The sequence below is a fragment of the Rhinolophus ferrumequinum genome, chromosome 11, assembly GCF_004115265.2.
Source record: "Rhinolophus ferrumequinum isolate MPI-CBG mRhiFer1 chromosome 11, mRhiFer1_v1.p, whole genome shotgun sequence".
Taxonomy (NCBI): domain Eukaryota; kingdom Metazoa; phylum Chordata; class Mammalia; order Chiroptera; family Rhinolophidae; genus Rhinolophus; species Rhinolophus ferrumequinum.
In genome coordinates, this window is record NC_046294.1 from 38,203,951 (window position 1) to 38,230,758 (window position 26,808).

At 44.1% G+C, this 26,808-nt stretch overlaps 1 protein-coding gene across 4 annotated transcripts in view; it reads right to left on the bottom strand.

The window, feature by feature from the left end:
• The window catches only part of INSC (INSC spindle orientation adaptor protein), a 115,672-nt gene extending 89,605 nt beyond the window's left edge, over positions 1-26,067 (bottom strand). The window contains exon 1 of one of the 4 annotated variants that reach the window (XM_033119100.1): positions 26,008-26,067. Coding sequence is in view for 1 of the 4 variants with exons in the window: in XM_033119097.1 (XP_032974988.1) it covers positions 22,728-22,751 (24 nt within the window). In the remaining 3 variants the exon portion in view is untranslated. Of the gene's footprint in view, positions 1-11,014; positions 11,068-22,727; positions 22,784-25,807; positions 25,962-26,007 lie in introns of those variants that run through there. The other 3 variants (XM_033119098.1, XM_033119097.1, XM_033119099.1) reach the window with 3 other exon arrangements.
• Between the last annotated feature and the right edge of the window lie 741 nt (positions 26,068-26,808).

The window sequence follows — 26,808 nt, forward strand, 5'->3', positions numbered from 1 at the left end:
CGTATGAAACACCGATCACAATGACAGCATGCGTCAGAAGGAGTAGCATTGTTATTTCTATCATTATTACCATTATTGAGAAAGTATATTTTGGGAACCCAGTGAGTCAGCAGCCTGAAAAGTATGGCACAAAAGAAAAAGCTAGAAATAACAAAATGAGGTATCTGTTCTCTTTGTAATATATTTGACTAACTTCTCCGAGTGAATGCTATGATGGGATCAGAGAGCAGTAAACAAGCAGATCTTATTTTACCTCCATCTTTATCACGGAGAAGAAAAGGGAGAAGAGACAAACTGAAAGCTTAAGGTAGGTGAGGAGACAGAGAGAAGAAGGAAGTCCAAGGTCCTTTAAAGTGTGAACCCGTTAGGATCCTGTGACGAGACGAAGCGCACCCTAGAATATTAGAGGAACCTCTGGAACTGATTGAGTGGTAGCTAAGGGACCCACAGAGAAAGGCAGAGCTGTCATGAGCAGACGCCTGGATGCAAGCAGATCTGAATTTTGAAGGGGTAGATTCCAGAAACACAACTTGATGACCACGACATTTTAGAATAGATTCCTAATCACCAGTCTGTGAGCCCTTTGGATAGGAGCAGTAAGCACAAGCCAGCTAGAGCACAGTAGGAACAAGTCCTGCCCAAATAACCTATTTCCTCTTCGTTAACAAGCACAGGGCTCTTAGCTGAGGGAAATGCAATACACCTAATATATCTAGATTTTGTTAAAGCACCCTCGTGATTTGTCCTTGTTCATCCATTTCATCCATAGCTCCCCAGCGGTTATGCCAGTGGAGGCTGCCAGCTGACGAAAACTTGGTTCATGTGAGCACATGTGTCCCCAGAAGCTGGAGAGGCCTTTTGGGGACATCTGGGCCGTATATGAATTACTGTCCTATTCACAGACTGTACACGTATTACTTATGCCTGCCTCTTTTCCCCAATGGGACAGGACTCCTTGATGTCTGAAATCACATCTTGCTCAAATCATAGCCGAAGCTGGAACTGTGAATCGGATTAGCTCTTGGATGAGCCACAACTCATACTCACTGGGAGTGAGAAACAGGTAAGAGAGAACATCAGTAAGATGAGATAGGGAATATCAAGAGTTTAACCCAGCTGATGGTCATAAAGTGCCTCTAATAATCGTAGCTAATATTTATTGAGTACCCAGCCCTGTTCTGCATGCTTCGTAGAGCATTAACTCATTTAATACTCCCCTTGTTACAGATGAGACCTCTGAAATGCGTAGAAACATGTCCATAGCCCAAAATCACACCACTAGTAGGGGGACAGGACTAGTATCCACATTTTATGATTGGAGGGGAGGTGCTGGAGCAGATGAAGATGACGAGAGCAATAAACAAGTGACACGTGTCCAGCATTTGCTAACAGGCAGCCTGACTCCACATGATGGTGGCAACACCCAGTTGCCACCCTTCACAGACAGCCACCGAGCCCTCTGCGTTCTTACCAGCACCTCCCACTGCTCCCACCTCCCAAACTGGGAGTCCTTCAGCTTCATCTAAGGCCAGTCCTCAATGACGCAGCCAGAGGACAGAAGACAAGTCCTCAGAAAAATGAAGCAAATCAAAAAACACTGCACCCAAATGGTGGGAGAAAAGGGGGCACAGTGAGGACATCCCTTCTGTTCCTCATTTGTTGGTTCCTTTGGTGAAAGTTGTCTGGACCGAGTTATGTGCTGTAAAAGGATCAGGGACGGGAACACCACAGTCCCAGCTAAAGCCTAAGGTGTCACTAGCTTTATAGAGAAACCTGTTTCAATCATGCAGCCCTCGGGGGAGCCCCCATGGCCTGCTGCCCTTGCAGCCATCCCCTCCCACTGCTCTAAGCTGGTCTCATCCTATGAAGCAGAGACTCAGAGTAGAACCCCTCCAAAGCTACACAGCATGTCCGGAAGCCAAGAATGGGTTCAAGGTATTTCCTTAGCCCCACGCAATCTGTCCTCACTGTCGTTGCAAAAGAAACTTAAATTTTGAAGTCTGACAGATCTGGATTCAAATCCCGACTCTGTGGTTCATTAGTACGCGGCCTTGGGAAAATCATCAACCCCCGTGAAGGTGCTTTCCTCAATTATACCTGCCTCCCAGGAACTTCATTAGGATTAAAATGAGATGACTCACAAAAGCCCCTAATAGATAATATATCATATCATATGCTTGACACCTGGTAGTAGCCTTAAAGAGGTCCTATGAGTTGAGACACATATCTCAGGGCAGAGATGCTACCTTGCCCATGAAAGATGAGAAGGACACACGTAGGAGTGAGTGAGAAACAGGAAACTCCATCACGTCCCCGCCACCCCACGGGCCTTCCTAATTCATTGGAAATCCCACAATGGAACCTGCAGCTTTGGTTCTGCAGGGCTCTTGGCTGTGCCTCCCCCACGAGGAGGGGCTAGTTTACAAGAAAAACTGGAAGCCCTAAGTGTCTCTGATTTAATTCAATGCCTGCTGGGACAGCCGCTCATTTGGACAGCTCATTTCTCTCTTGCATCCCATTAGAGGCAACCCTTGCTCACCTCCATTTGGCTAACAAGCCAGCCTGGGCTCTGGAGGAAATGGAGGCTATTTACAGTAAATTATTCAATTAGAACCAGGAGCAAGGGCGGTTTCTGCCGTTGTCTAATGGGCCAATCGGAGTAGAGCTGAAGGCAGGGCTAGGATTGTTTAATCTGCAGAATCCATTAGGACTGTCAACAGGGGCAGGACAGTAAATATCGTGGAAAGCAGTGAAGCTCTAGCCAAAGCACTAGATAGGAGGACGCAGCGAGGGGGTGGGGGTGAGGGTGTTAGGGAGGAATGAGACCTGGGGAGTCAGTCAAGTCCCGCATTATATGATCCCCCACCCCCTCTTTATTTCTCCTCCCATAGAATTGATCACAACTGTAATTAAACAATTAACTGGAAAATTAGTGGCTTCACATCTCTATCCCCTGAGGGTCACAGGGGCAGGGACTAGAGGTCTGTCCCGCTTACTGCTGTACCCCCGTCCCTCCTTCCTGACAGGGCCTGAACCGTCAGATCAATCACTTGCTGACTGACGGGGTGGGTTCTTGTTGAAGGAACCTCAGCTTCCTCACTGGTACTGGGAGACAAGGCACCTATTTCACCAGGTGTTGTGAGTGCTCGGTGAGACGATCGTGAGGGCCTTTTGCAACGACTCACACACAGGCTGCCTGAAAGGGGCTCTGCACCTTCACACTCATTGAGACACAGCTGCCTGTCCCTCCTGAGTTCCTGTAGTCCTCACTGTCTGGTTATAACCAGCTGGGCAGCCTCCCTCCTACCCCCGGCTCTGTGCTCATTAGGTTTTCCAGAGAGACAGACAGATGGGCCAACAGCCAATCCCAATGCTGTATGAAAACTGCAATAACAGGTAACCAAGGGGATGCTAAATGAGGTCCAGAGGGCTTCCAAGCAGTACTAGGTGAGAAGGGAACGTGGGAAGAAGGGGTTCCCTTCAGGGAAAGTTTCTCAAGACATGACCCCAAAGCTGGCATTGGAAGGAATGTGGAAATAGAGGAAGGAGAAGGGGCTGGAAGGAAGAGAATGCAGGCAAAGGGAAGAGCACATGAAAGGAACAGAATCATGAGCATGGAAGTGTTCCTAAAAGGCTGGAGCGTGCTGGGCTGCTGGTGGAGTTCAGAGGGAACTATCCCTTGGCGTGGGATTGCAGAAAAAGGAGTAGCACCACCAGCTGGGAGAGTAGGACAGACTTCTTAGAGGAGGGGACACCTGAACTGGGTCTTAAATGCAAGGTGGGATTCCGCCACGAAAAGATCGGACAAGGACATTAAGTGCCAGGACAGCAGTGTGAGCCACGGCAAGGAGACCAGAAAATGTAGCAGGTATTCAGGGACCCAGATATCTCCCAGGGGGCTGGAGAGAAGGTGCCTTTATGACCCTGCATATAAAAGGAATTGGTTCTTTGGATCTGTGCTGTGGGTGGTAGGGAGCCATTGACAGTGTTTGAGCAGGGCAGTGAAGTTATCGGAGGGGAACATCAGCTCCCATAGTGACCAGTGGACTGGATGCACTCGAGGCAGTGAGACCAGCAGCAAGGGTTCATTTAAGAGAAGGACGCAAGCTCCCAGGGGGACCATGAAAGCCTGGAGCTGGAGAGGTGGGGCGCTGGGGATGGAAAGGAGGGCTTCAGTGAGCTTTGGGAAGTAATAACAATGAGCCTGGCTCCTCATGTCCACTCTGGGCCTGCATTTGACCTGTAGGAGGGTGGCAACAGTCATCAGCGATATTTCAGTATTACTAGCGGTGGTGGCCAGCATCGGGCAGCAATCAGATACTTTAAGAACGCTCATTCCCAGGGGAGGTGCAAGAAACCAAGCAAGCTGTCACCCAGCCCTGCTGAATGAACTGAGCCTCATGAAATATAGAGAGCTCTGGCTCCCTGGAGGAAGCCCCAGTGGCCCCTCACAGCTGCCAGGCGACAGTTCCCAGCAAGTAGGCAGAGCAGACCTCAAGGCTCACAAAGCTGGCCCTTTCCCCTCCGGCCCTGAAGAACAGGGTTGGACAGCCCAGAAGGACTGTGCATAAGGTAGAGGGGCCCACCCAGACCTCAGCCCCGCTCAGGTTCAAGAGGAAGTTTAAAGGATTGATAAAAGATAAAATGGAAATACTGATTCCTTCCATAGGGCACTCTGTATGGATCGGTGAGATTACATAAATGAAGTCCCTGGCACAGAGGGGTGCTCAATATAAAGATTGGTTCCATTTCTCTTCTGGTGAGGACAGTGCCCAGCAATAAGGAGGCAGCCAGATGGAGGCCATTCTGCCACCTCCTGAACTATGTCCCGCTAGTCAACTGCATTTTACTCTTTAACTTTTTAATCATCCCATTTTACTTTCCAACTTTTCCTGATGTGAATGTTAGCCAACTGCTCGAATGTTCCTCAGCTTTGATTTGCAAAAGTGAGAGCCCTCTCTCCCTGGGCCCAGGTCCCAGGGTGCTAAAATTAACAATAAGTATACTTTAAGCTAATGACTTACTGGTTGTGGCTGCCATGAATAGACATAATTCTCAGATAAGGGCCATTAGAGAAAATTGAATAGCTCCAACGTGGTGAAAATTTGGATATATCCTGTTTCATAAATCACAGTCAGAGATCAGACTGGGTAAGCTATTTCCCTCTCTGGGTCATGATGAGGACCCAGGTTGAGGGAGTCTACATACCCTTGGGAAAGCGGATACAGGAGAGAGAACCGTACAATGTTTTGTAGTTTCACAAGTATAATGTTCTCTTATTTCTAAAGCCATGAGCAGGTGACAGTGCTTCCTCAACAACCACAATAACCCAACCTTCGTCTCTGATTTTATTTCCTTCTCAAATCCTGCAACCTGGAGTATGCTCAATAACATTTGGAAAGCAACATGATGATTTCATGGAAATCCAAAGTTCAGGATTGGGATTCCCATCCCAGTTCTGCCTCTTACTGAACCTCTCTGACCTTTAGCGTCTTCATCTGTAAAATGGGAAAAGGACCTACTCTCAGGGTTGTTGTTAAAATCAATAAGCTCATGTATCTTGCATGACACTTATAAGACCAAGTGAAATAATAATAATACAATAAGCCGTTTTGACCCAGGGGGCTATTTAATGGTGCTACACAGGAAGTCTTATGATATCCATCTTTATGCCCAATGAAAGATCCATTTCCTACACAGACCTCAGGCCCAAAGAGCTGCTTCCCACTAACAGGGATTAAAAAGCAGAATACATTAAATATATTGGGAAGAATAAAAACCTTCCATAGAAGAGATCTGATAAAGACCTAGTACATAGAGACCATGCTTTGAATAAGCACAAACAGCAACACTAAGACATTTTCTGTGGTTAGTAACATTGGCCCTGAAGAAATAATTAACATCCTACTCATCCTCTGTATGACCTAAGTAGTATGAGACGTTCAAAGCGGAATCCAGACCAAACCAGAACCTTGCTCCAGCCACAATGACGAAGGGTTCTCACCAGTTCATTGATGAAAAGGAACCGAAGACAGAGAACCAGAACCCTCTCTAGGGTCACTGTATGTCAATGAAACAACCCAGAGTGTGAACACAACATAGTCAAGCTCAACAAATCCTACTGTCATTGTCATCCCATCCTCAGATAAATAATCCTTTATGTTGGGGTATGCTGTCAGGTGCGTGGACCATCTGGTCAACAGTTAGCCATTTGAGTTAATTCAGTGGGGCACAGAACGGGTCAAACATGAAAAAGCGGCCCTTTCACAGAATACTGTCTTATTAATGATTCGTATGCCATCAGAGTAGCATCCAAACTGCATTGCATGATGTCTAGTACAATAAATTAGGAATGCAATAAATTATAGTCATTCCCCAACACAGTGTTCCATGGTTCTCCAAAAACAGCTTTCTCTTCCATAACTCTGTGCATTGGTCATGGCACCCCAGCACATCCAGACTGAAATCTCCTCCATGCTCTTTTTCTATCTCCAGGAAATAGTAGTGTTTTAGGACTCAGCTCTAACCTTACCTCATCTAGGAGGCCTTCTCCAACCACCCTAACCTATAGTAATTCCTCCTTCCAAAAAGTCACCAAGGAATAAATAAAACTGTGAGGTCTTAAACAATTTTAAATTATATTGTAACAGAAGGTATGCTTTCTCCCTGGTCCCTCTCTCTTCCCCTTTCTGCCTACTGAGTGATGCCAGAAAAACCAGAAAGCCCCAATATGGCAAGGCCAAAAGATGGAAGAAGATGAGTCCTAAATCACAGTCTGGAATAGAGCCACCTAAGCCACCACAGTCTGTGGGGCAAGCAAGAAATAAATATAATGTGCTAAGCCACGAACTGGGGGGTTGTTTGTTACTGCAACTAATCTTATTTAACCTGATTAATTGTAAAACTTAAAGTAAATGCTGTATTTAAGGCACCTATAGGTATGCTAGACACTGAAGTCTCTCAATAAACATAAGTTCCTTTTCTCTTCTTCCTCAGTCTTGAAGGAGAAGGTAGAATATTGTGTTTGTCTACTGGCAATTAACCCTCTAGAAACTGACTCTAGCTCTCACACTGTACTATATACTACGAAGACCTAGAGAGATTCAATAATTTGCTAAGGTACAGAGCTAGTTAAGGTGAGTGAGGATAAAGACTGTACAGTTGGGGTCCAGAAGTGGATGAGGTGACGGTGAGATGAAACAAATACCCACAAACATTTAAAGTCCTATCAGTTCTGAGACTAAGATTCTGTTTTTCCACCAATGCTTTCTCAGCTTATATGTATCATTCATAATAACAGCTAAAATTTACTACAATCAGGTGATTCTAAGATGCTTTTCTTTTTCACTCTTTAACATCTGAGATTGAGATGTATGTTTCAGTCAATGGCATCTTGGCATTGTTTCATAGTTTAATTGGAAGCATATTTTCTTTTTTATGAAGTAACAGAACATCTTACAACCTATGACATCTTAAGTTCAATGAAATGTGGCATTCATTGGGCACTATGTGCCAAGCACTCTTCTATATTCCTCACATAAATAAATTAATCTATATCTCAAAAACTCCAAAATAATTACTACTATTATTATCCCCATTTGAAAGAGGTTGAAATAAAGATCTAGAGAGAGTCAATAATTTGCTAAGGTATACAGCTAGTCAGTTGAGTGAGGATAAAAACTATACCCTCTCTTTAAGGAACTCCATACCATGCCACTATTTTTAGCACCTGTTTTTTTACTTAACAATTGATCCTTCTTACAGAGAAAGGTCACCCAGAAATTCTATGTTCAGCAATATGGTAGACCATTATTTGAAAATAGTTTTCCATAATAAGAATTTTAAAGGATTGATAAAGATGTTCTTAATGTTTTTAAATGTACCATGGAGCTGGTCCAAATGAAATGAGGAGAGCCCAAAAGAAAAGCAAAAGCAGGAACCAAGGATATAATAAGCACGAGTTGAAGAAAGTTTTGCCCTGAGAACATCTGCTGAATGTTGTATTACCTAAGCTTCTGCTTCATGTGTGTATGGGGCTAGGGACAAGTCTAGGGACAAATCCTGGGACTAGGGAGAGATTCAAATCGGGGTCCAGAAGGCCAGAAATTCAGTGTAAGGATAAATAAGAAATAAATATTTTACACAGAAAGTACGAGAAGAGTTGTCTGTCCCAGCTTTGGTGCTGAGTAAAAGGAACTAAAATCTCTCTTAAGAATCAATGATCACAATATGACCTTCACATAGGTTTGTGACCTAAACACACATTATCTGTGAGGAGGAATAAAAACTCAATTAAAGACTTTAGTTTCAAGAAATAAAAGAGAATCTTTGAAACATTTTCAAGGTACGAAGGCTATGAAATATAGCCAAGCAGATTTGAGAACGAACCAAATTAAATTGTATAAATTAAAAACGTAATAATTAAAATGAAAAACTCATTGGACAAATTAATCACAGCTAAAGAATGGACTGGTGTATTAAAAGATAGAATGAAAGAAATTATCCAAAATGCAGCCCTGAGAGACAAAGGAGAGAAAATATGAGAGAAACTAAAGCTCAAGGATAGAGAATAAAGTAGTCTAACAAGTATCTAATCAGATTTTCAAAGGGAGATAAGAGATAAAATAGGTTTAAAAAAGTGATATTCAAAGAAATAGTGACTGAAAATTTTCCTAGAATTTTTGAAAGACAAAATAACTTCAAATGCAGAATCCCAACGACTCCTAAGCAGGAAAAATACAAAAGAAACACACCTTAGACAATTCACAAGACTAAAGAACACCAAAGAGAGAAAGCAGATCAACAGGTGACCACTTAATACCAATGATGAAAGTCAGCAGACAATAAGAAAATATTTAATTACAGAGAACAATTGTCCTAAAATTCTATACCCAGAGAAACTCTCTTTGAAGAATAAGGAACAAATAGATGTATCTTCAAAGAAGTAAAAATCCCACACTAAAGGAAATTCTAAAAGATTTACTTTAGGCAGAAAGAATGTAACACCAGATGAAAGGTTTGAGATATAAGAAAGAATGATGAGCAAACTTACATGTAACTATATGAGTAAATTCAAACAAACTTTGACTACAAGAAACAATCATAATACCTCATTTGTGGGATAAGGAAAAAGTATCGAAAATATTGTAAGTAAACTCAGAAGGGAATGACTAAAGAAAGGTAAAGTGTTCTAAGGTGCTTTTATTTTGAGAGAAGGAAATAGAGATGCAAATTAATTTTAGCTTCATTAGGTTATTATTAAGGCTGTAATATCTAGGGTAACCAACTAAAATGATATACATAGAGAAAGAAATAGACATTACTCTTCAAATATGTAGAGGGGGGAAAATAAATGGGCAATAAAGAAACAAAAACAAAAGAAGAAAGAAATGTGTAGGAGGGAGTATCAATGTATAACAGCAATCACAATGCGGAGAGATGAACTAAACTAGCCACTCGTAAGCAAAGATTATAATGCAATGCATTGAGGGGGGCGACACAGGAGAAAACAAGAGAGAGAAAGTGTCCTGGCGACAAGAAATATCCCTAAAACAAAAAGACCCCAAACAACTTAAAGGTTAAAAAAGATTTACCCTGTAAATATTTACCTAAAGAATTCTGATGCTAATGTATTCATATAATACAAAACAAACTTTGAGACAATAAGCATTATAAAGATATTCACTACATAAAAATTAAAAGTTCAGCCCATCAAGAAGATATAATAATGAGGATGCACCCAATGACAATAATACAGTCTTAAATTATACAGAGTAAAAACTGATAAAAAATTTCAAGGAGAAATGAACAAGTACGGAATCATAGATGGATATTCCAACACAATTCTGTCATTAATTAATAGGTCAAGCCGAAAAATTATCAGTAAAAATATAGGCGATTTTTATGGCATAATTAAGTTAGATTTAATGTTTATGAATAGAACACTGCATCAACTTATCAAGAATACACATCCTTTACAAGGATTCATGAATCATTTTTTTAATGACTAGTGTCTAGATCTTAAAGCAAGCCTCAGCAAATTTCAAATGATTGGTTTCCTACGGATTGCAGTTTCTACCCCAATATAAATATCCCCATACAATTGGACATTTTAAACATAAAAATAATTGGTCAAAGAAGAAATTATAACAGAAATTAGAAAACAAACCTGAATAATTATGAAAATACACATATAAAAATCATATAGTATACAGATAAATAGAATTAAGAGCAAAAATTACAGTTTTAAATTAGAAAATCTGAAAATTAGAAAAATGTCTAACTTCTAACAACATAAGAAATGTTAAAAAGAAGAGGAGAATAATTCCAAAGAAAGTAGCAGAAGAAAAATATCAACACAGTAGCAAACATTAAGCAAAGCACAACAAAAGCACAAAACAAAATGTAAACATAAATGAAATAATCGATAAAGTAAAAGTTAGTTTTTGAAAACACAAATAAAACAGACAAGCTTCTGGTAAGATCAGAAAAATAAAAGAAAGGAAACATAAATAATCAATATTAGCAATAAGAGGGAGTTTATTACTACAGATGCAGCAGAGATAAAAGAATATTATGCAATCGCACTGAAATCATAAATAAACTAGATAAATTCCTAAAAAAAGACAACTTACCAGAATTGACTCAAGAAGAAATAGATCTATAACTAGTAAATAAATTAATCAATACTTTAATAATCTTCCCATGAGGAAAATACCATGCAGAGATTCACAGGTGAATTTCTATCATTCAAAGGAAAGATAAACTTACCCAAACTCTTCCAAAGAATAAGAAAAGAGAAAACTACTTCAATTCATTTTTGAGACAGACATAATTTTGATACTGAAACTAAACTGGAACACAAGAAAGGAAATTTATAGGCCATTCTCACACTAAACAAAATATTAGTAAACAGAATCCACCTATAAATGAAAAGGATAAAACATAATACATTGGGTTTAGCCTCAAAATATGTGACTGTTTTAACATTAGATAATAGATTAATGAAACTCACCACATGAATAGGCAAAAGAAGAAAAAACTTATGAACATCTCAATAGATGAAGAAAAATAATTTTATAAAATTCAACAGCCATTCATAACAAAACCTTTTAACAAACTATAAATACAAGAGACCTTCCTTAAACTGACTAAATAGCATTTCCAAAAAAAAAAAAAAAAAAAACCCGAAAGGACATACATAATGATGACATGTTGAAAGCATTTCCTGTGAGATCAGAAATAAAATTAAAATGCCTAGCTCCCACCAACTTCTATTCATTATTGTGTTATAGATCTTATCTAGCGTAGAAGGAAAGAAAATGTATATGAATGGAAAGAAACAAAACTGTCATTATTTGCAGTTGATGTGATAGTCCACAGGGCTGCCACATCAGCCTATGCACAGCAGCACACAGCCCAGGGGGTGCGTGGGGGCTGAAATGGGCCTCTGCTGTGTCCACCCAGCCCCACGCCCTCCACAGGGCTGAGTCCAGCAGACACAGACGTGCAGCCCACTTGGTAAGCCAAGTGTCCATGGGTCTCTGTCTCCCCCCAAATGGCTCCTTTCCCTAATTCTTATAAAACTGTAGCATGAACTAACAAGTCACCCTCACTGTCAATGTAAAAAACCCAAAAGTATTTACAAATAAATTATTTTAATTCATAAAAGGGCTTAGAGAGTTGGCTAGGAATGAATATACAAAAGTCAAGTACTGTATGATCCTAGACACCAGAACAAAAAAATAAAGTGAAATTTAGAAAGAAGACATTCACAAGAGCAGTACAAGATATTAGGTATATAAAAATGAATCTTAAAATGCACAAGTCCTTTATTGAGAAAATTATAAAATATTATGAAAAGATATTCCAAAAGGCCAAAATAAATGAAGAGGTATTTCATTTATTTAGAAAGGAAAATGTCAATTCCCACAAAGTGATCTATAGATGCAATGCAATCCCAATCAAATCCCCATGAGATTTTTTTTCCTAGAACTTGATGAGATGAATCTGAAATCTATGACCAAGAATATTTCTGAAAAAGAAAAAGGAATGAGGGGGCCTTTTCTGCTAGATAATAAGACTTATTTTCAAATAGTAAATACAGTATGATATTGATGCTGGAGTAAACTTAGAGAATTGAATAGCGAGCTCCAAAATAGACCAAAGGAAATGGGGATACTTGATTAAAGACAGAGCTGGGGAAAATGAGGGAGACAGAGACAGAGCACACACACACCCCCCAAACCAGAAGCAGAAAGTGCATTGGGTGAAGGAGGAGGTGATGCCCACTGTTGTCCCTGCTTCGTATATGAGGGGAAAGCTCCTTCTTGCCCACATGCTCCTGCCCCCAGGCTCCCTCTTGCCCCAAAGCAAAGATCTAGGTGGTCTGAGCTAGAGAGAAACAGCAAAGAGGGTTGCTCTAAGAGTTCCCTTCTGCAGACAGAGAAGTCCAGCCCATCTCCAGGATAAGCAGATGAAAAGTCTCTGAAAATGAGAAAGGGAAGATTAACTAAAAAGATCTGGTATACCATTCTTTGTGTGAGCTGCTTTGAATTCAGTTTGAATGATCAAGTGAAACTTGTCCCTTGGATGCAAAGATGGTTCATATGCAAAGCAGAGATAACACATCTTTGATTACCTGACACAGTTGTTGTAAAGACTGAAATATAATAATGGAGATGACACTGCTTCGTATTCCTATATGAGGTCATAAAAATAAGAGGGATTTTTCTTAGGCAACGTGGTCTATGGAAATAAGAATCTCCTAAAAAAAAAAAACCCCAAAGAAATGAATCTATAAAGGTGGAATTTCAATCAAAGTGAAAAATGAGCCCTAAGCCAAGATAGAACTCTGGAAGTTAAGGTCCTAACCAAAATTCCTGTTGGCATAATGTAAGCAAGAAACCCGGAATGTTATGGGAGCACAGGTCCTCACGAATTGTCTTTTCCAATCCTGTGGTTTATGACAAAGGAAACTGAAGCCCCGAGAGGGCAAACGACTTGCCCAAGTCACAGAGCAAATGTGTGGCTGAACCCACACTAGAACCCAAGTTCTTCCTTTGCTCTCTCTCAGGTTCTGTCCAAAACCTGGCCTAGTCCATAACACTACTTTGGAAAACACCATTGCCTTCCCCAGGGCATTCACTGAGGGATGCTGACCTTGGGGGCACTTATTTTCCTGTCTATATGTTCAGTTTGCTTTGCTCACTCTCCTCCATGTGGAAATCCCTTTGCCAAGTCCAAAGCACAAGACAAACAGAACGTGTTGATGAAGAGCTTAAGAACCAATTACCCGTCCAGCGCTGATGCAGACCCAGGGGGCCTGAGCTGGCAGGAGTTGCAAATCCCTCTGACTCTTCAGAAACTGTCTCCAGCTCAGCCCCCCCCATTAGGATCCTGACTGTGGGGATGGAGGCGTGTCAAAGGACAATGCCATCTGAAATCCTGCTGTTAAGTCACAGACCACTGCAAACTGTGTGGGAAGAGAGCAGGACTTATCCTTAAAGAAACAGCCGTCAGCTCCTTGGGACAGCAGGGGCGTAAATAAGGGGGTTTTGTAAAGTGCCTGAGGGCCCAGGCAAAGGTCTGACCAGGCACTAGACTTAAACCCTAAATATGCATCCCAGGTGCCCAATGGAGGCTGTGAAACACCCTGTGGGCTGCTCTTCTCTCTCGAGCTGGGCAGCGACGTGCTTGCAGTGGCCTCAGGCAGAGGACACGCCAGCCCCTCAGCCACACCCGGGTCCTCTCCCTCTCAGCAGGCCCTTCCTGGCAGCAGTCCCCTTTACTCACTCACATTCATGGCCCGTGCTAAGCCTTTGCCAATGTCTGTGTGTATAATTGATAGAAATAGTCACAGGCCAGGCCATGGAAGTGCAGGAGGGACCCGGAGCCAGCTCTACCCCCATCCACACGCAGCTCTGTGTGCTCCACCTCGGGCCCCTCGGAGACCAATCGAACATCAGCCTTGGTCTGGGTCAAGAGGGCGTCTGCTCTGCATCAGACCCCAGCTGGATGATAGAGAAGTAGATGAATAAAACAATGTTTTTCTTAGAACATCCTCTTCCATTGAAAGAGATACATAAATGCATAATTAAATAAAACATATTATAGTAATTCCTCCAACATGAGTGCAAATGAGGGGCTTGACCTTTCTCTGCCACAAGTGCTCTCTATGGGCTTGGACAATTTATGCCCTTTTCCGGGCTTCCAATCTCCCCTCCATAAGAGGAGAGGCTGGATTAGATGAGCTCCTACTCTGAACCTGATGTTCCTACCATCCAATGACCCCCTCCCCAGAAGCTTCTAAAACAGTCATTCATGGCCAGAGGCCAGCTCTCTTTTTCTGCTCTGCCCAGAACCCAGGCTGCTCTGTGTTCTTTGCTCAAAGACGGCTTCGAGTTACAGAAGACATCTGGGGCTTGTTGCAGTGACAGCCATTCATGTCACCTGCTGCATGTGTTAGCTATCAGCGCTCCCACAGCATTGCATCCCTGCCCACTGTTCCTCTAGGGGTGAACCCAATAGGTGCCCCAACCTGAGGGCTGATGTGGCCGTAAAGCCGAGGAGCTTACACAGGCAATTGTCTTCTTGCTGGCCTCCCAACCCCCAGCCTAGCCCTCCGAATGTTAATGTTAGTTTCTGCCTCTTAAAACACAGCTTTCATTGTAACATGTTGAAAACCTATTATGTCTCCCAGTGTCTCTCAACACAGGTCTGAAGTCCTTAGCCCGGCGCTCATCACTCTCTAGACCCTGTTTCAAACCCACCCCACCTCTTTTGGCATTACCAATCTGTACTGCCCAATATGTCCCTTTGGTTCAAGCTTCAAGGCAAGTTCCCTGCTCTTCTTCAGGACTGACTTGCTGTCCCCACCAATGAAGATTCATCTTAAATGTGGCCCCCCTCCTGAAAGTTTACTCTGACCCCCAGACCACAGGGCAGCTGGAATCCTGAGGTGCTGGCACCATTCATCTTGGGCTTGCCAGAGCCTGCTGGGTTTTAAAACTGACTGGTGATCCCCTGTGGGTGCATCTCGTCTACCCTGCTGGGGCCAAAGTCCCAGAAGAATGTGCCCCTATCAACCGGCATCTGGCATAACGCTCTACATGCAGCAGGTAAAGACTTGTTGCAAAGCAGTGATGATAACTGGACACATTACTGAAGGACAGAAGGAATGGATGATAAAGGGCGTCTTCCATGGGCAGTGTTGTACAGACATAGGTAGAATAAAAAGTGAAATGGATGGATAAATGAATAAATAAGTGACCCTGGGTCCCTTCACTACCACCTCTCACCTACATGACTATAACAGGTTCCTCCCTTATCTTTCTCCCCTTCTCCTCAACAATCTATTATCTTCATAGCCGCCAGAGCATTTTTTTCCATGAAAATAAGCTTTATCACATCCAGTAATAAATACATACAAAGATGCAAACAGTTTTAGCCATTTTCTTCCAGAGAGTTGGATCAACTTACAGAAAAGGCAGAAATGAAACATACATACAGTCTTAGGAAAACTTTCAGGAGTCCTTTTAGGTTAGGTTTGGTAAGTTGCTCTTTCTTCTGTATTTATAAATTGTGCATTTTTTAAATTGACTTTCAAGCACTAATAGTCATGCAAATGCTTAAGCAAAAAAGAAACTACATTACGTAGGTCCTTCCAGTTTCCACTCATATTACTCAGATTAAAAACCAAATTCTCCCAATGACCTATAAGAGCCCTCATGATCTGGAGCCCCCAGTAAGAGCCCCCATTACTGCATTGACCTCAACTCCTTGGACTCTCGCTGCATTGCAGCCATATTGACCCTCATACTCTTCCTCAAACCTCCTCAAAGCTTTTGCCTTTATTCCCCTATTTGACTGCTCTTCCCCCAAATACCCACATAGCCTGTCCTTTCACTTCCTCCTGACTTCTGTTTAAATACCTGTATATCAGAGAGAACCTCCTGACCTGGTACAAACCTTCTCCCACTCTTGGAACTCCCTTACCGTTCTTTATATTTCTCCACAGCACTCAGTACCATACTGGTGATCAATGTGTTTACTGTCTGTCTTCCCACACCAGAAAGCAAATTCTACAAGGGCACGTGTTTTGCTCACCGTTGTATCTGCAGTGCCCAGGACAATGCATGGTGCAGAGTAGGTGCTAAGTAGATAGTGGCTGGATGTATGAGGGAGGGAGGGAACAAGTGGATGAGTCTGTAACTTAGATCCTTAGCACCTTCGGGCATTTCTCCAAGATGCTGTTATCTGATGTGGCTGCCATTGTCCTTTGTCTGCTCAGTTCCAGCCCTGTCCCATGCCGTGGCAGATGGACAGCACACATGCTGGGGGGCTTTTTGTAAATGACAAACCTTCTGGAGTCAGGATTAGTCTACCGCCTGGTTTCTAAATGCCACATTTTTAAACTCTACTCTTCCTGCCCTACCCCCAGCCTCTCTGCAAATTCCACAGGATTAAAAATGCAATCCTGGTAGAAAATAAGGAAAATGAAAGCATCCTCTTTTCCGTAGTAGGGCTCATAGAGAGCTGTGTTTCTCTCTCCCCTTCAGGCCTCAGCCCCAAGCACCTCTGCAGAGCCCAGCGACCACCTTCTATCTATCTGATCAAAAAGCCTAATTCCTAAGCTCTCATCACCACTGAAAGAGGGGATGGGATTCTAGAAAGGCAGAAGGTGAGCTAAGAGGAGTAATCAGTGTGGCAGAGCCTGGTCTCCCGCTCATCCTGCTAACACCCTGCCATCACACAAGGCCCAGCACTCAACCAGCACAGCGACATCTCCCCACCCCATAGTCTCCTCACCTGGGCTTCTGGGCTGTGAGGACCATATGAAAGAAGGATGAAGGAAGGGTACCTTGAGTCCTGCTATACGTCCACTGTAAATTCCTGTGTGTGGATGGACAGGTGGGTGTTAGATGGATGAGTGATAAGTGACTGAGTGAGAGCAAAATAGGCAGTTGAGTGAGTGAGTGAGGAGTGCAAGACTGAGTGAGCCCCAGCGACAGAACAGACTTTCTGTCCAGTGCTCATAGCATCTTTGCAAGCATGGCTCACTGAGCTCAGTAAGGCCTTCTCTCGGAATTCTCTTTTAGGCCCTCGTCTAGTGATGAAGGTTGGGTGGGGTGGAGGAGAGGTGGGAAGGTGGTTTGAAACTCCTGACCGATATGAATCATGTAAGTAACTCTCAAGCTCCAAAGAGCCTTCATAAGGGTTTGTAAAGACCCTTCATACAAGCAGCCAAAGAGCCAAGTTAGGACCACCTGAAGGCCCCTGGGATCGCCTGTATCCACAAACCAGACAGGGCAGTAAATAAAGAAGCCACAGATCAGGGATGCCATGTAACTTTGCTATCTCCTCCAGGGAGCTACTTAGAATCACCCAGGAATTAGATGTCACCTATCACTAGTCCCCCCAAAGCTCCTGAATGACCATCTAATTTGTTTGCCTAGAAGATGATAAAATCCTTGTAGCCTATAGGCAACCCAAATGCAGCGTTTCCTAAAATGAATTATTATCTTCCTTTCCAAATCTACTACTTCTTTAGAATTTTTATTCTACTGAAAGTTACCACCATCTATCTTGTTGCTCAGGTGATAAAACTTCATTCATTCATTCATTCATTCATTCATCCTAGAAGTATTTGTGACATGTATCAGTAATATGCTACCTGCTAGGATAAAGTAATGAACAAAACCAGATATGGTCCCAGCCCTCCTGGAGTTCATCATCAAATAGGAAACACAAGAACTAATTATCACATAATAATTCTGAATAAACGTAAAATTGCAGCTATGCTAAAACCTTGAAGGAGGTATGTGGTGTATTAAAGCCTTATAAAACACAATCTGACCTAATCATGGAGGTTATGTATGTGACAATGGAGCTTTGACCTGAGAGATAAATAGGAATTCTATAGGCGAAGACATGGAGGAAGAGTGCTGCAGGCAAAGAGACAGCAAATGCGAGAGCCTAGGGCAGGAGGGAGCCTGACAAGCCCAAGGGACAGGGCTAATGTGAAAGAAGAGAGAGCCAGGGGAGAGCTAGGCTGGGGATGTAGGAGACGGCAGCAGGGGTCAAACAAGGCCTTGCAGGACTTATTAAAAAGTTGGTCTTTATCTTAAGATCAGTAAGAAGCAACTGAAGTATTTTTAAGGAGAGAAATGACATGATCAATTAGGTGGTGTTTTGAAATGCACGCTGGCAGTTCTGTGGAGAACAGATTGGAGAGAGCCAGTATGGATACAGATGGACCAGTTAGAAGGCTCCTGTGGTGCCCCAGGAAGAGGCAAATGGTGCCTTGAACTAGAGTGATGCTGGTGGAGATGTCAGTGAATTTGAGAGAGATTTACAAGAGAACATCAACCAGACTTAGTAATGGATTGGACATGGGCTTTGAGCAAGAGAGGTGTTAAGGATGATTGTCAGCTCTCTCACACTTGTGTAACTGGATAGATGAAGAAGCCAGTCTGTGAGAAACAAAACACCTGAAAAGGACCACATATGAATAGGACAGTGTCAAGGAAGAATGCAGAAATTCTGATTTGGACATGCTAAGTTTGAGAGCCCTTTGAGAGTCCTTTTGACTCCATTGTCTCCCAGATTTTCTGCAGTCAGTCACCTGATTCTACCTCCTCTCCATCCTGTCTTAATTCAGGTCCTTGTAATTATATCTTGGATAATTAAAACAATCTCCAGGCTCTCTCTCCTTCCATTCCATCCATTCTACACTGTAGATCTTTCTAAATATTGCCTTTTCAAAAAGGCCCTCCTTGACCGCCCAATCTAAAGTACCCCGAACCTACTACTCTCTATTTCAGTCACTTGGGGTTTGTGTTTTATAAAAACATATAATAATTTGTTATATTTTATTCTAGAAATAAATACGGATATATACATATATGTCCAGCTTTGTTTACTAAGCGGGCATATAAGCAATGACACACCAAAAGCAAGGAGCACGTGTAGCCCCAGATCTCAGTTTCTAAGTACCATTCTCCACTAAAAGGATGCAGGGCTCCTTGGAGAAATGGCTAATTCCAGGGCTGGAGCAAGAAAAGAATGAAGTGACACCGGAACATCTTGCTACAGCAGAGTGTAAGCAAATGCTCAGAGAATCATGGAGACAAGTCAAAAAAAACAGGAGTCAGTTTACAAATCTGGAACAATTTGAACATTAAAATAAAATATACTAATTGATTATAACCCATTGAATAAACTAAGAATCCATGAGTTCATAATGGAAAAGGGAAGGGAAGGGAAGGAGGGAGGAAGGCAAAAAGAGAGAGAAAGAAGAAGGAAAAGATCTTCCTTACAGTAGAATGCCAGCTAATAAATATAGGAGAAATGATGGATTTAAAGTATCAATGATGATAAAATTAGTGAGTGAAAGTCTGATGAGGAACTTTACATAAGGTGTCATTCCACAAATTACTTATTAATTAGAAAGGGGAAAACAGCAATTTCACAGTGGAGAAACTGGTAAACATCACCTTCAGCAAGTGAGGAAGACTTCTGTCACCCACACGGGAACAATTCCCACGTCCTGTGCTTGCTGATGTGATAGCCTCACTTCCGTGGTATTTCTGCTCAAAAGGCATAGCGTGAATCTAATCATGCAGGACCATCAGATAAATCCAAATTGTGGGATTCTAAACATAATACCTGGCCGGTACTATTCAAAAACATAAAGGTCATGAAACCTAAAGTAGAGGAATTGCTCTGGATTGAAGGACTGAAGAGACATGACAACTAAATGCATTATGTAGGTTGGGTCCTGAACGGGGTGAGGGAGACAGGGGAGCTATAAAGACATTACTGGCAGAACTGTACTGTGGTAAGAATATCCGCTTTTAAGGAAGTGTTAGGGGTGAAGAGGCATTACATCACTAATTTACTCTTAAATTGATCAGAAATGTGAATATTTTATATGAATTTATAAATTTATAAAATATGAATTTATATAACATAATAAAACAGTAACTATAACAATAAATGAACAATAAAATATAAATTATACAGACAATTAAAATATACATAAGTAATAAAAACAATGTATTTTTATATTATTGGAGGAAAAAACTCAATGAATGCAACGAAGTAAATGAGTGTCTTATAAACAATTAAGGAATATGGATAAAGAGGGATTTTTTTTTTACCAGTCGTAAATTTTCATTAATTTGATATGATATCAAAATTAAAAGTGACATAAAAATTGTTTGTTTTTCTGTTTGTTGAATGAATGAGTCCACATCTAACCATGTGACCCTCTCCTGCTTAAAATACCTAAGTGCCTGCCCAGAACTATCACGATAAAAGTCCAAACCCCTCAGCACAGCCTTCAAGGCCTGACATTCACCAATAGCGCTTTGTGATGTCCCCCATCTCGTCATTTCTCATCACTACTGACCACTCACACTACATGCTGCAGTCAGACTAACTGCTCAAGGTCCCTCAAGCGTACCACGTTAGGCTATACTTCTGTGCCTTAGCATAGCACGTACCACTCTCTCAACCTAGAATGACCTTCTTTTATCCTCCTGGAAACTTCCTGCTATCTTTCAAGATCCAGACCAAGAATTTTTGCTTCTGGGAAGGCCTCTCTGATCGTCCCGGTTGGAGATGACACTTCCTCTTCTGATGCACCGATACATCCAGTACCTGCCGTAATCCGGCCCCTCAGACAGGTCTGTCACTCTTTGTTTACAAGCCTGCCTTCCACATGATCCGATTTCTGCTTGAGGACAGGGATGTTCCTTACTCACCTGTATGCCCAGTGCTTTGCAGAGGGCCTGGCACATCACAGGACCTCAATTAATATTGGCGGCATGAATAATTGAATAATAATAGTCTCTGAACTTTCTACATCTTCCAAGAGAGCCCCTGACTTGAGTCTTTTTCATTATCCTCAAAAAGTACAGAATAGTGAGGGAAATTAGTTCTTCCCTTATTTTACACACAAGGAAAGTGAGGCCCAGAGAGAGTAAGATAACCATGTACCCCGAGGCTGAGCTAGAACTGGAATCCAGACCTCTTGCCAATCAGCCCAGAAGGTGGATGGGAGAAGAAGGAAGGATATGCCACTTGTGGTTCGCCTATTGTATGCCAGACACTACATTTCGAATAAACGTGCTGGTTCTATCATCACTATTGCATTATAAGGAACCCCATTTTGCAGATAAGGAAACTGAGGCTCCAAATCAGATCTGACTACAAAGCCCATGTTCTTTTCTCTGTCCATCGCCATATGTAGGCTCACTTCTGATCCGCCATGAGAGGGCCTGAGTCAATCATCGTGTCCCTCATCAGTGTCTTTTAAACCAGCACCACACACAGGCCCACAATGCAGCCCACACCCCTAGACCACAGGCTTCATTTCATATGGTTTCCAAACCCAGGATATTTGGGTTGTAAGACAAAACCTCCATGTCTCCAGCAGAAAGCGAACACTGTACACAATTACCCAGCCAAATTGCTGACTCTTACAGACACTGCATCAACGCCAAATGGGGTCTGGCCTGCCCAGAGACGTCCTCAGAGGATCCAGGACTCCCCCAGGGCTTGGCACTGAGGGGACCCTAGAGCTGGAGGAGGGGAGACCAGGCTGGCTGGATCACAGAGTCTGGGTGAAGGCTTCATTCCCAGGACAGAGATTGTTCCAGGGGAGAAGTGAAGCCACAGAAGCCCAGTGCTACCCACCCCCGGGGGGCAGGAAGGAGGAATCCCTACCTGACCTAGGAGGCCTTCCCCACCCCACCCCTGCTTCCCACAGAGCAGCAGTCTCTGTGCCTCAAGCTAGAAAGGCCAATGACGCTGATAACATTCAGGTCCTGGGGCCAGAGAAGCCGGGCTCTTAGCCCTAACCCAGGAGCTACAAAGCTGTGAATTCTCTTGCTTTCAAGGCCTTTGAACTGGGGAATCGATCAGTGGACATTTACTGCAGACTCTGGCATCAGACTTGGGATGGAATCGCTGCTGGCTCTGACCTCGAGCAAATCGTTTAACCTGTGTGCTTCAGTTTCCCTATCTTTAAAAGTAGTACCTGACTCGCAGGGTTGTTCCAGCGGTTTCATGAAACAAAGGGTGCAAAGACCCTAAAAAAAGATTGGCCATAACAGATACAAAATAAATGTGAGTAACTGTGAGTAAGCCTTGCCCCACAGAAGTTCTGACAGTCCTACCCAATATGTTCTCGCTGGATTTTAAACCTATTTTTACTTGGTTAAACTTCAAGTCCAAGGAACAACCAGAATCCTCAGCAGAGATATGATCAAGTCTTAGTTTTATCTTTTTTGAGATCACATTCACCTGGGAAAGAACAAAGCCCTCACCTGCACCAACACACCAGCATATCACTCAATGCTAGGCTTTTCCTGGGGCCTCAGGCCCTTGAGTCCTCCTTCCCACTTTGTAACCAAATACTTCTGGAAGGATTAATCTTGGCCGTGGGCAATAGCCAGCAGCATGGGGTGACCTCCTGAGGAGCAGGATCCTAACATCATTCCTGAAAGCCCACCATCAGAGTCCTTCTAAGTACTCTTTAGAGCTAAGCATTAGCCCCCCTGCTCCCCTTTCCAAACAGGAATAGCCGTGGGCAGGGTAAGGCCATCTTGGAGTGAATGAGAAGTTTCACCAACGGTGCAGTGTGGCTCGAGTCCTGCCCTATATTCAGATGCCCCTGGTGGCCCACATCTCTTGCAGGTAAGAGGAGACAAAGGACTCACTTGGCAGACTTGAGACCCCCTCATCAGGAAGGAGAAAGGAGTGAGGACTAGCCTATGGTCTTTCTGATCTGGGCAGGGGGCAAACGAGCCCCTTTGTGTGTTCCTCCACATTCCAAAGCCCCCACTCCTTGTCCTAAGCTTCCGCTCCAGAAGGGCCATCCCTGATCAGAGACCATGTGGTCCAGGATGGCGGAGGCAGAGCTAAGGTCCAAAAGACACAGACCTCCCAGCAGAGCCCTGGGCGTAGGCAGGGTCACATGAGGAAGGGGTGGCCGTGGGGCAAGGGCCAGGCTTAAGGCAAGGGTCAAACTCCTTCAGACACCCAGACACTCATGCTTTTGAGAGAGGGAAGAGTTGGCAGCTGAAGAACTCCGAGCAGGGGGCATTTATCAATGGCCCGATTCATTCTCAACAATCTTCATTGTCTGAGCCAGCACAGAGATGGGCATTATCTCCCAGAGCTGCTAGGAAGAAAAGCCCAAGACATGGTCACGAATCAGAGTCCAAAGACACAGATGCCAAAATTGAGACATATGGTTTGAAAACCAGATAAAATATTTGAAATTGGAGATGTCCCCAAAAAAATCCATGCAATATGGTTCTCATCCTCAGAGACCAATAGAATGCTCAATTGTTGGTTGCTCATTCACTTATTCTGATCTCTTTCTACAAAAGATGTGGGAGTTTACAGTTATAGATGTGTACACTATTAAGCTGTTAAAGCAGAAATCAAAAAAGTCAAAGCCGGCGTTCTAATTAACATAGTTACTAGAATGGAGTCATGTGATAGACTGAGAGCTTCCTAGCAGCCAGAGTAAAAAGGGAAACACAAAGACTATGTAAAATGCTCAGGAGTCACAGACTTATAGAAATCCCTTGAACATTCTAAGCCACAATTTCCTTGTCAGAAAAAAAAATGTGCTGGGGGTGGGGCTATTAACATAACAAAGTTGTGAAAAGTAAGTGAAAAAAAAATATATTAAAGATTCAATAAATGGTGATTATTCTTTTATCATTCTTCTGTTGTCTGATTTCTCTTCTTTAAACTGGAACTATGTTAACATAGTGGGGCTGCCCTTGATGCTCTATGATTCTTTAGTGTTGCTGTGAAATTCTGATTGGCAAGTATGTACATTTGATTAATTTTAAAAAAATGGGACAACAGCCTGAGACTGAGTCATCATGACTCCTCCAGTTTTCCAGAGCCTTTCTTGAATCCTAAGGTGGCTGGGGGTCCCCACAAGAGAAGGTTACAGAAGGCATGCAGATGTCCTTCCCCTGCCACCTTCGTTCTGCAAGAAGTCTGCCAGGGTGATCACCGCCTGTTCTTATTTAACCGTCCCCAAGAATCAGGCCAAGGACTAGGCCAGGGGAAGGTAGATCCCAGCCCCCACCCCCTCAGGAAATGGCTAAAGCCCATCTGCATTAGGGAGTTGGTGGGGTGACAACTCAGGCACCCCTCAGACCAAACCATAAACACAGAGGAAGAATAAGTCATCTTCCTAACTTCCCAACTGAAGGAACACATTTAGTCTGGGCACCTTAATAAAGCCTGTCCAGAGAAGAATAACCAGGATGGGAGAGATTTAGAGGTAATAATAATAATAAAACCACCACCAGCTGATATTTTGGGGCACCTGCTCTTCCAAGCACTATTTAGTGTGTCCCTAGTAGTCCCCAGGGGAAGGGAGTCAGGGACAACAACATTCTGTCAAGAAAAGAGGTAACCATTGGAAGAGGGGAGAGGAGCAAGCAAAGGCCAGCTCTTCCAGCTTTGCCTACAGGTGGGAGACTCAAAATAGGATTGATTAAAACCAAAGAAGAGAAGGAAGCGGCCCCGTACAGCTCACTGCTCCTCCTGTCACACGCCTGTGAGGGCCTGCTCACAGAAGGCCCGCTGCTTTTCTGCTGCAGAGGGAATCCAGAGCATAAGCTAGAGGCTTGGGCAAATCACAGGTGTGAGCTCCGCCTCAGCCTGGCCTTTCAACTTGCAAGAGGCATAGATGCCTCTAAGTCCCAGACACGAAGGCGGCAGGCTCCATGACCCTCTGTTTCAGATCAAATGGGACACCTCGAAGGCACTGTGTCCCCTCTACCCTGACCCCCCAGCCAAAATCTCTGATGCAAGATATGCCCTACCAAAGACAGTTTTGGACACTTTATCCAAGGTGCCATATGTGGGCTAAAGGGGACCTAAAATGGGGGCTGCAGGCTGAGAGGGGGGTCAAGCCAGATGTGCGTGTTTGCGCGTATGCATATTTTATACATGTAGGTGCCTGTTGCATACATGTCATTGTCCACAGGTGTGCGTGTTGAAAGTATGTGAGGAAATGCATTCAAGACTGGCTTGTGTGGGCAAGAATACGTATACACATGAGCAGCTGTGACTGTGTGGGCATGGGTGCCCTGTGAGTGTCTGTGGGTGTGTGGTCTGCTCATCCTTCTCACGGTCCTCCTGCCTCTTCTGATGTGACAGCGAGGTCCCCCCAAACTGTCTCACCTCCCTGGCCAGCCAGCTGGAGTCACTCAGAGCCCCGTTCACTCCAGTGTTAAGCAAAGGTTCTGAGCTCCTGCCCTGTTTACAGTCCTGAGAAACCAAAGTTGCATGACCTACAGAGAAGGCACCCCAGCTGGGGACAAGTCAGGTCACCCTCAAAGTCTGAGTTCAGATAACACTCCTTGTGCCCCAGTTTCTGCCCTCGTCGGCTCACTCACACACATCTATCCGTCTACTCGTGCACTCAGCCCACATGCAGCCTTCCTACTCCGCACGAATGTACTTACAGGGGAGCAGACAAGGTCCACACAGAGCTGTCCAGGCCACAAAGACACACATGCCATCTGTGGGAACACTCCACGCCTACCTACACGTTAGTCCCTACACACACTGACACATTCTCCTACCCTCACTCACACCCTTTGACACATGCTAGAAAGTTCCACATGCTAATACATTGGCCCTGGCATTCACACTGACACACTTACACCTCCTATCCAAATCGCCCCAAACATGCTCTATTCCCGGGCAAGCTGGCAAGCCCAGCACCGGCCCCTGAATCCAGCCAGCAGAGTCTACTTACTCTGAGGAAGCCGGTGGGCTAGAGGGTGGCCGGCTAGAGAGGTGGCGTGCAGCGGCCAGAGGTGGCAGGGCGCAGCTGGGGCTCCAGAGGCCGTGCGCAAGTGGCTGAACTTGGGACGGCCCAGCCCGAGGGTCCGCCTGCTGCCCCGTGCCCCCGCCCCGCTCTGCCCCCGCCCGCCCGCTCCCGGGCCGCTGCAGGACCTTCAACAACAGCGCGCTCCCTGCCAAGCCTCTGTCCCGCGTCAGCCTCTGCTGCCTGGAGTCTCAGCCCCGCCGAGAAGCTATTTTGGTGCCCCCCGGCAGTGGAAACGTCGCACTCTGTAGGGAGTACTGGAATGGGGACGCGGTCAAGTCTAATTAGAGACCTGGCTCACCCCTGGCTGGGCGCGAGTCACCACGGGTAAGCACCCGGGAGTCTCAGAGCAGTCCCAGCAGGATGCCCACATGCGCCCCGCATGCCAACATCTGGAGACGAGAAGGGAATGCGCTGTGATCGTTTCCCTTGGAGCTGAAACAAAACAAGGAGGGGTTTGGGTGCGGTTCACATGCTCAGTGGAGAGAGCCGCCAAACTTTGAGCAGCCCCCAAATGCCTGGAATGCGACTTGGTTTATTCACCACAGGTGCTTCCCTTTGGAACCTAAGTCCCCAAATAAGTTCACGGACCTCCACATCATAGACCTGTCAAAACAGGCAGAGGGTGATAGCTGAGAGTCACCTCCAAACTAGGGGCACATCAAACCTCCCCTTTGGGGAAGTTTGTGTCAGATGGCAAAGTCTAGAGAAGAAGGCTAAGTTCTACCCAAAAGCTCAGGAATGGTACGTTCTTGAACTGGAAGGAAGCTTCAAGGTCATCCCATCAAACTTCCTCCTCCCTGCCGTGAATGGGAGGTGGGGAAGGAGGGGATGCTGCAGGGCCTCTACTCACTCGGGGATCACATAGGACAGGCAGCCCTTAGCCTCCCTGGGGCCCTGTTCCCAAGTTTGAACGCTCTAATTGGCAG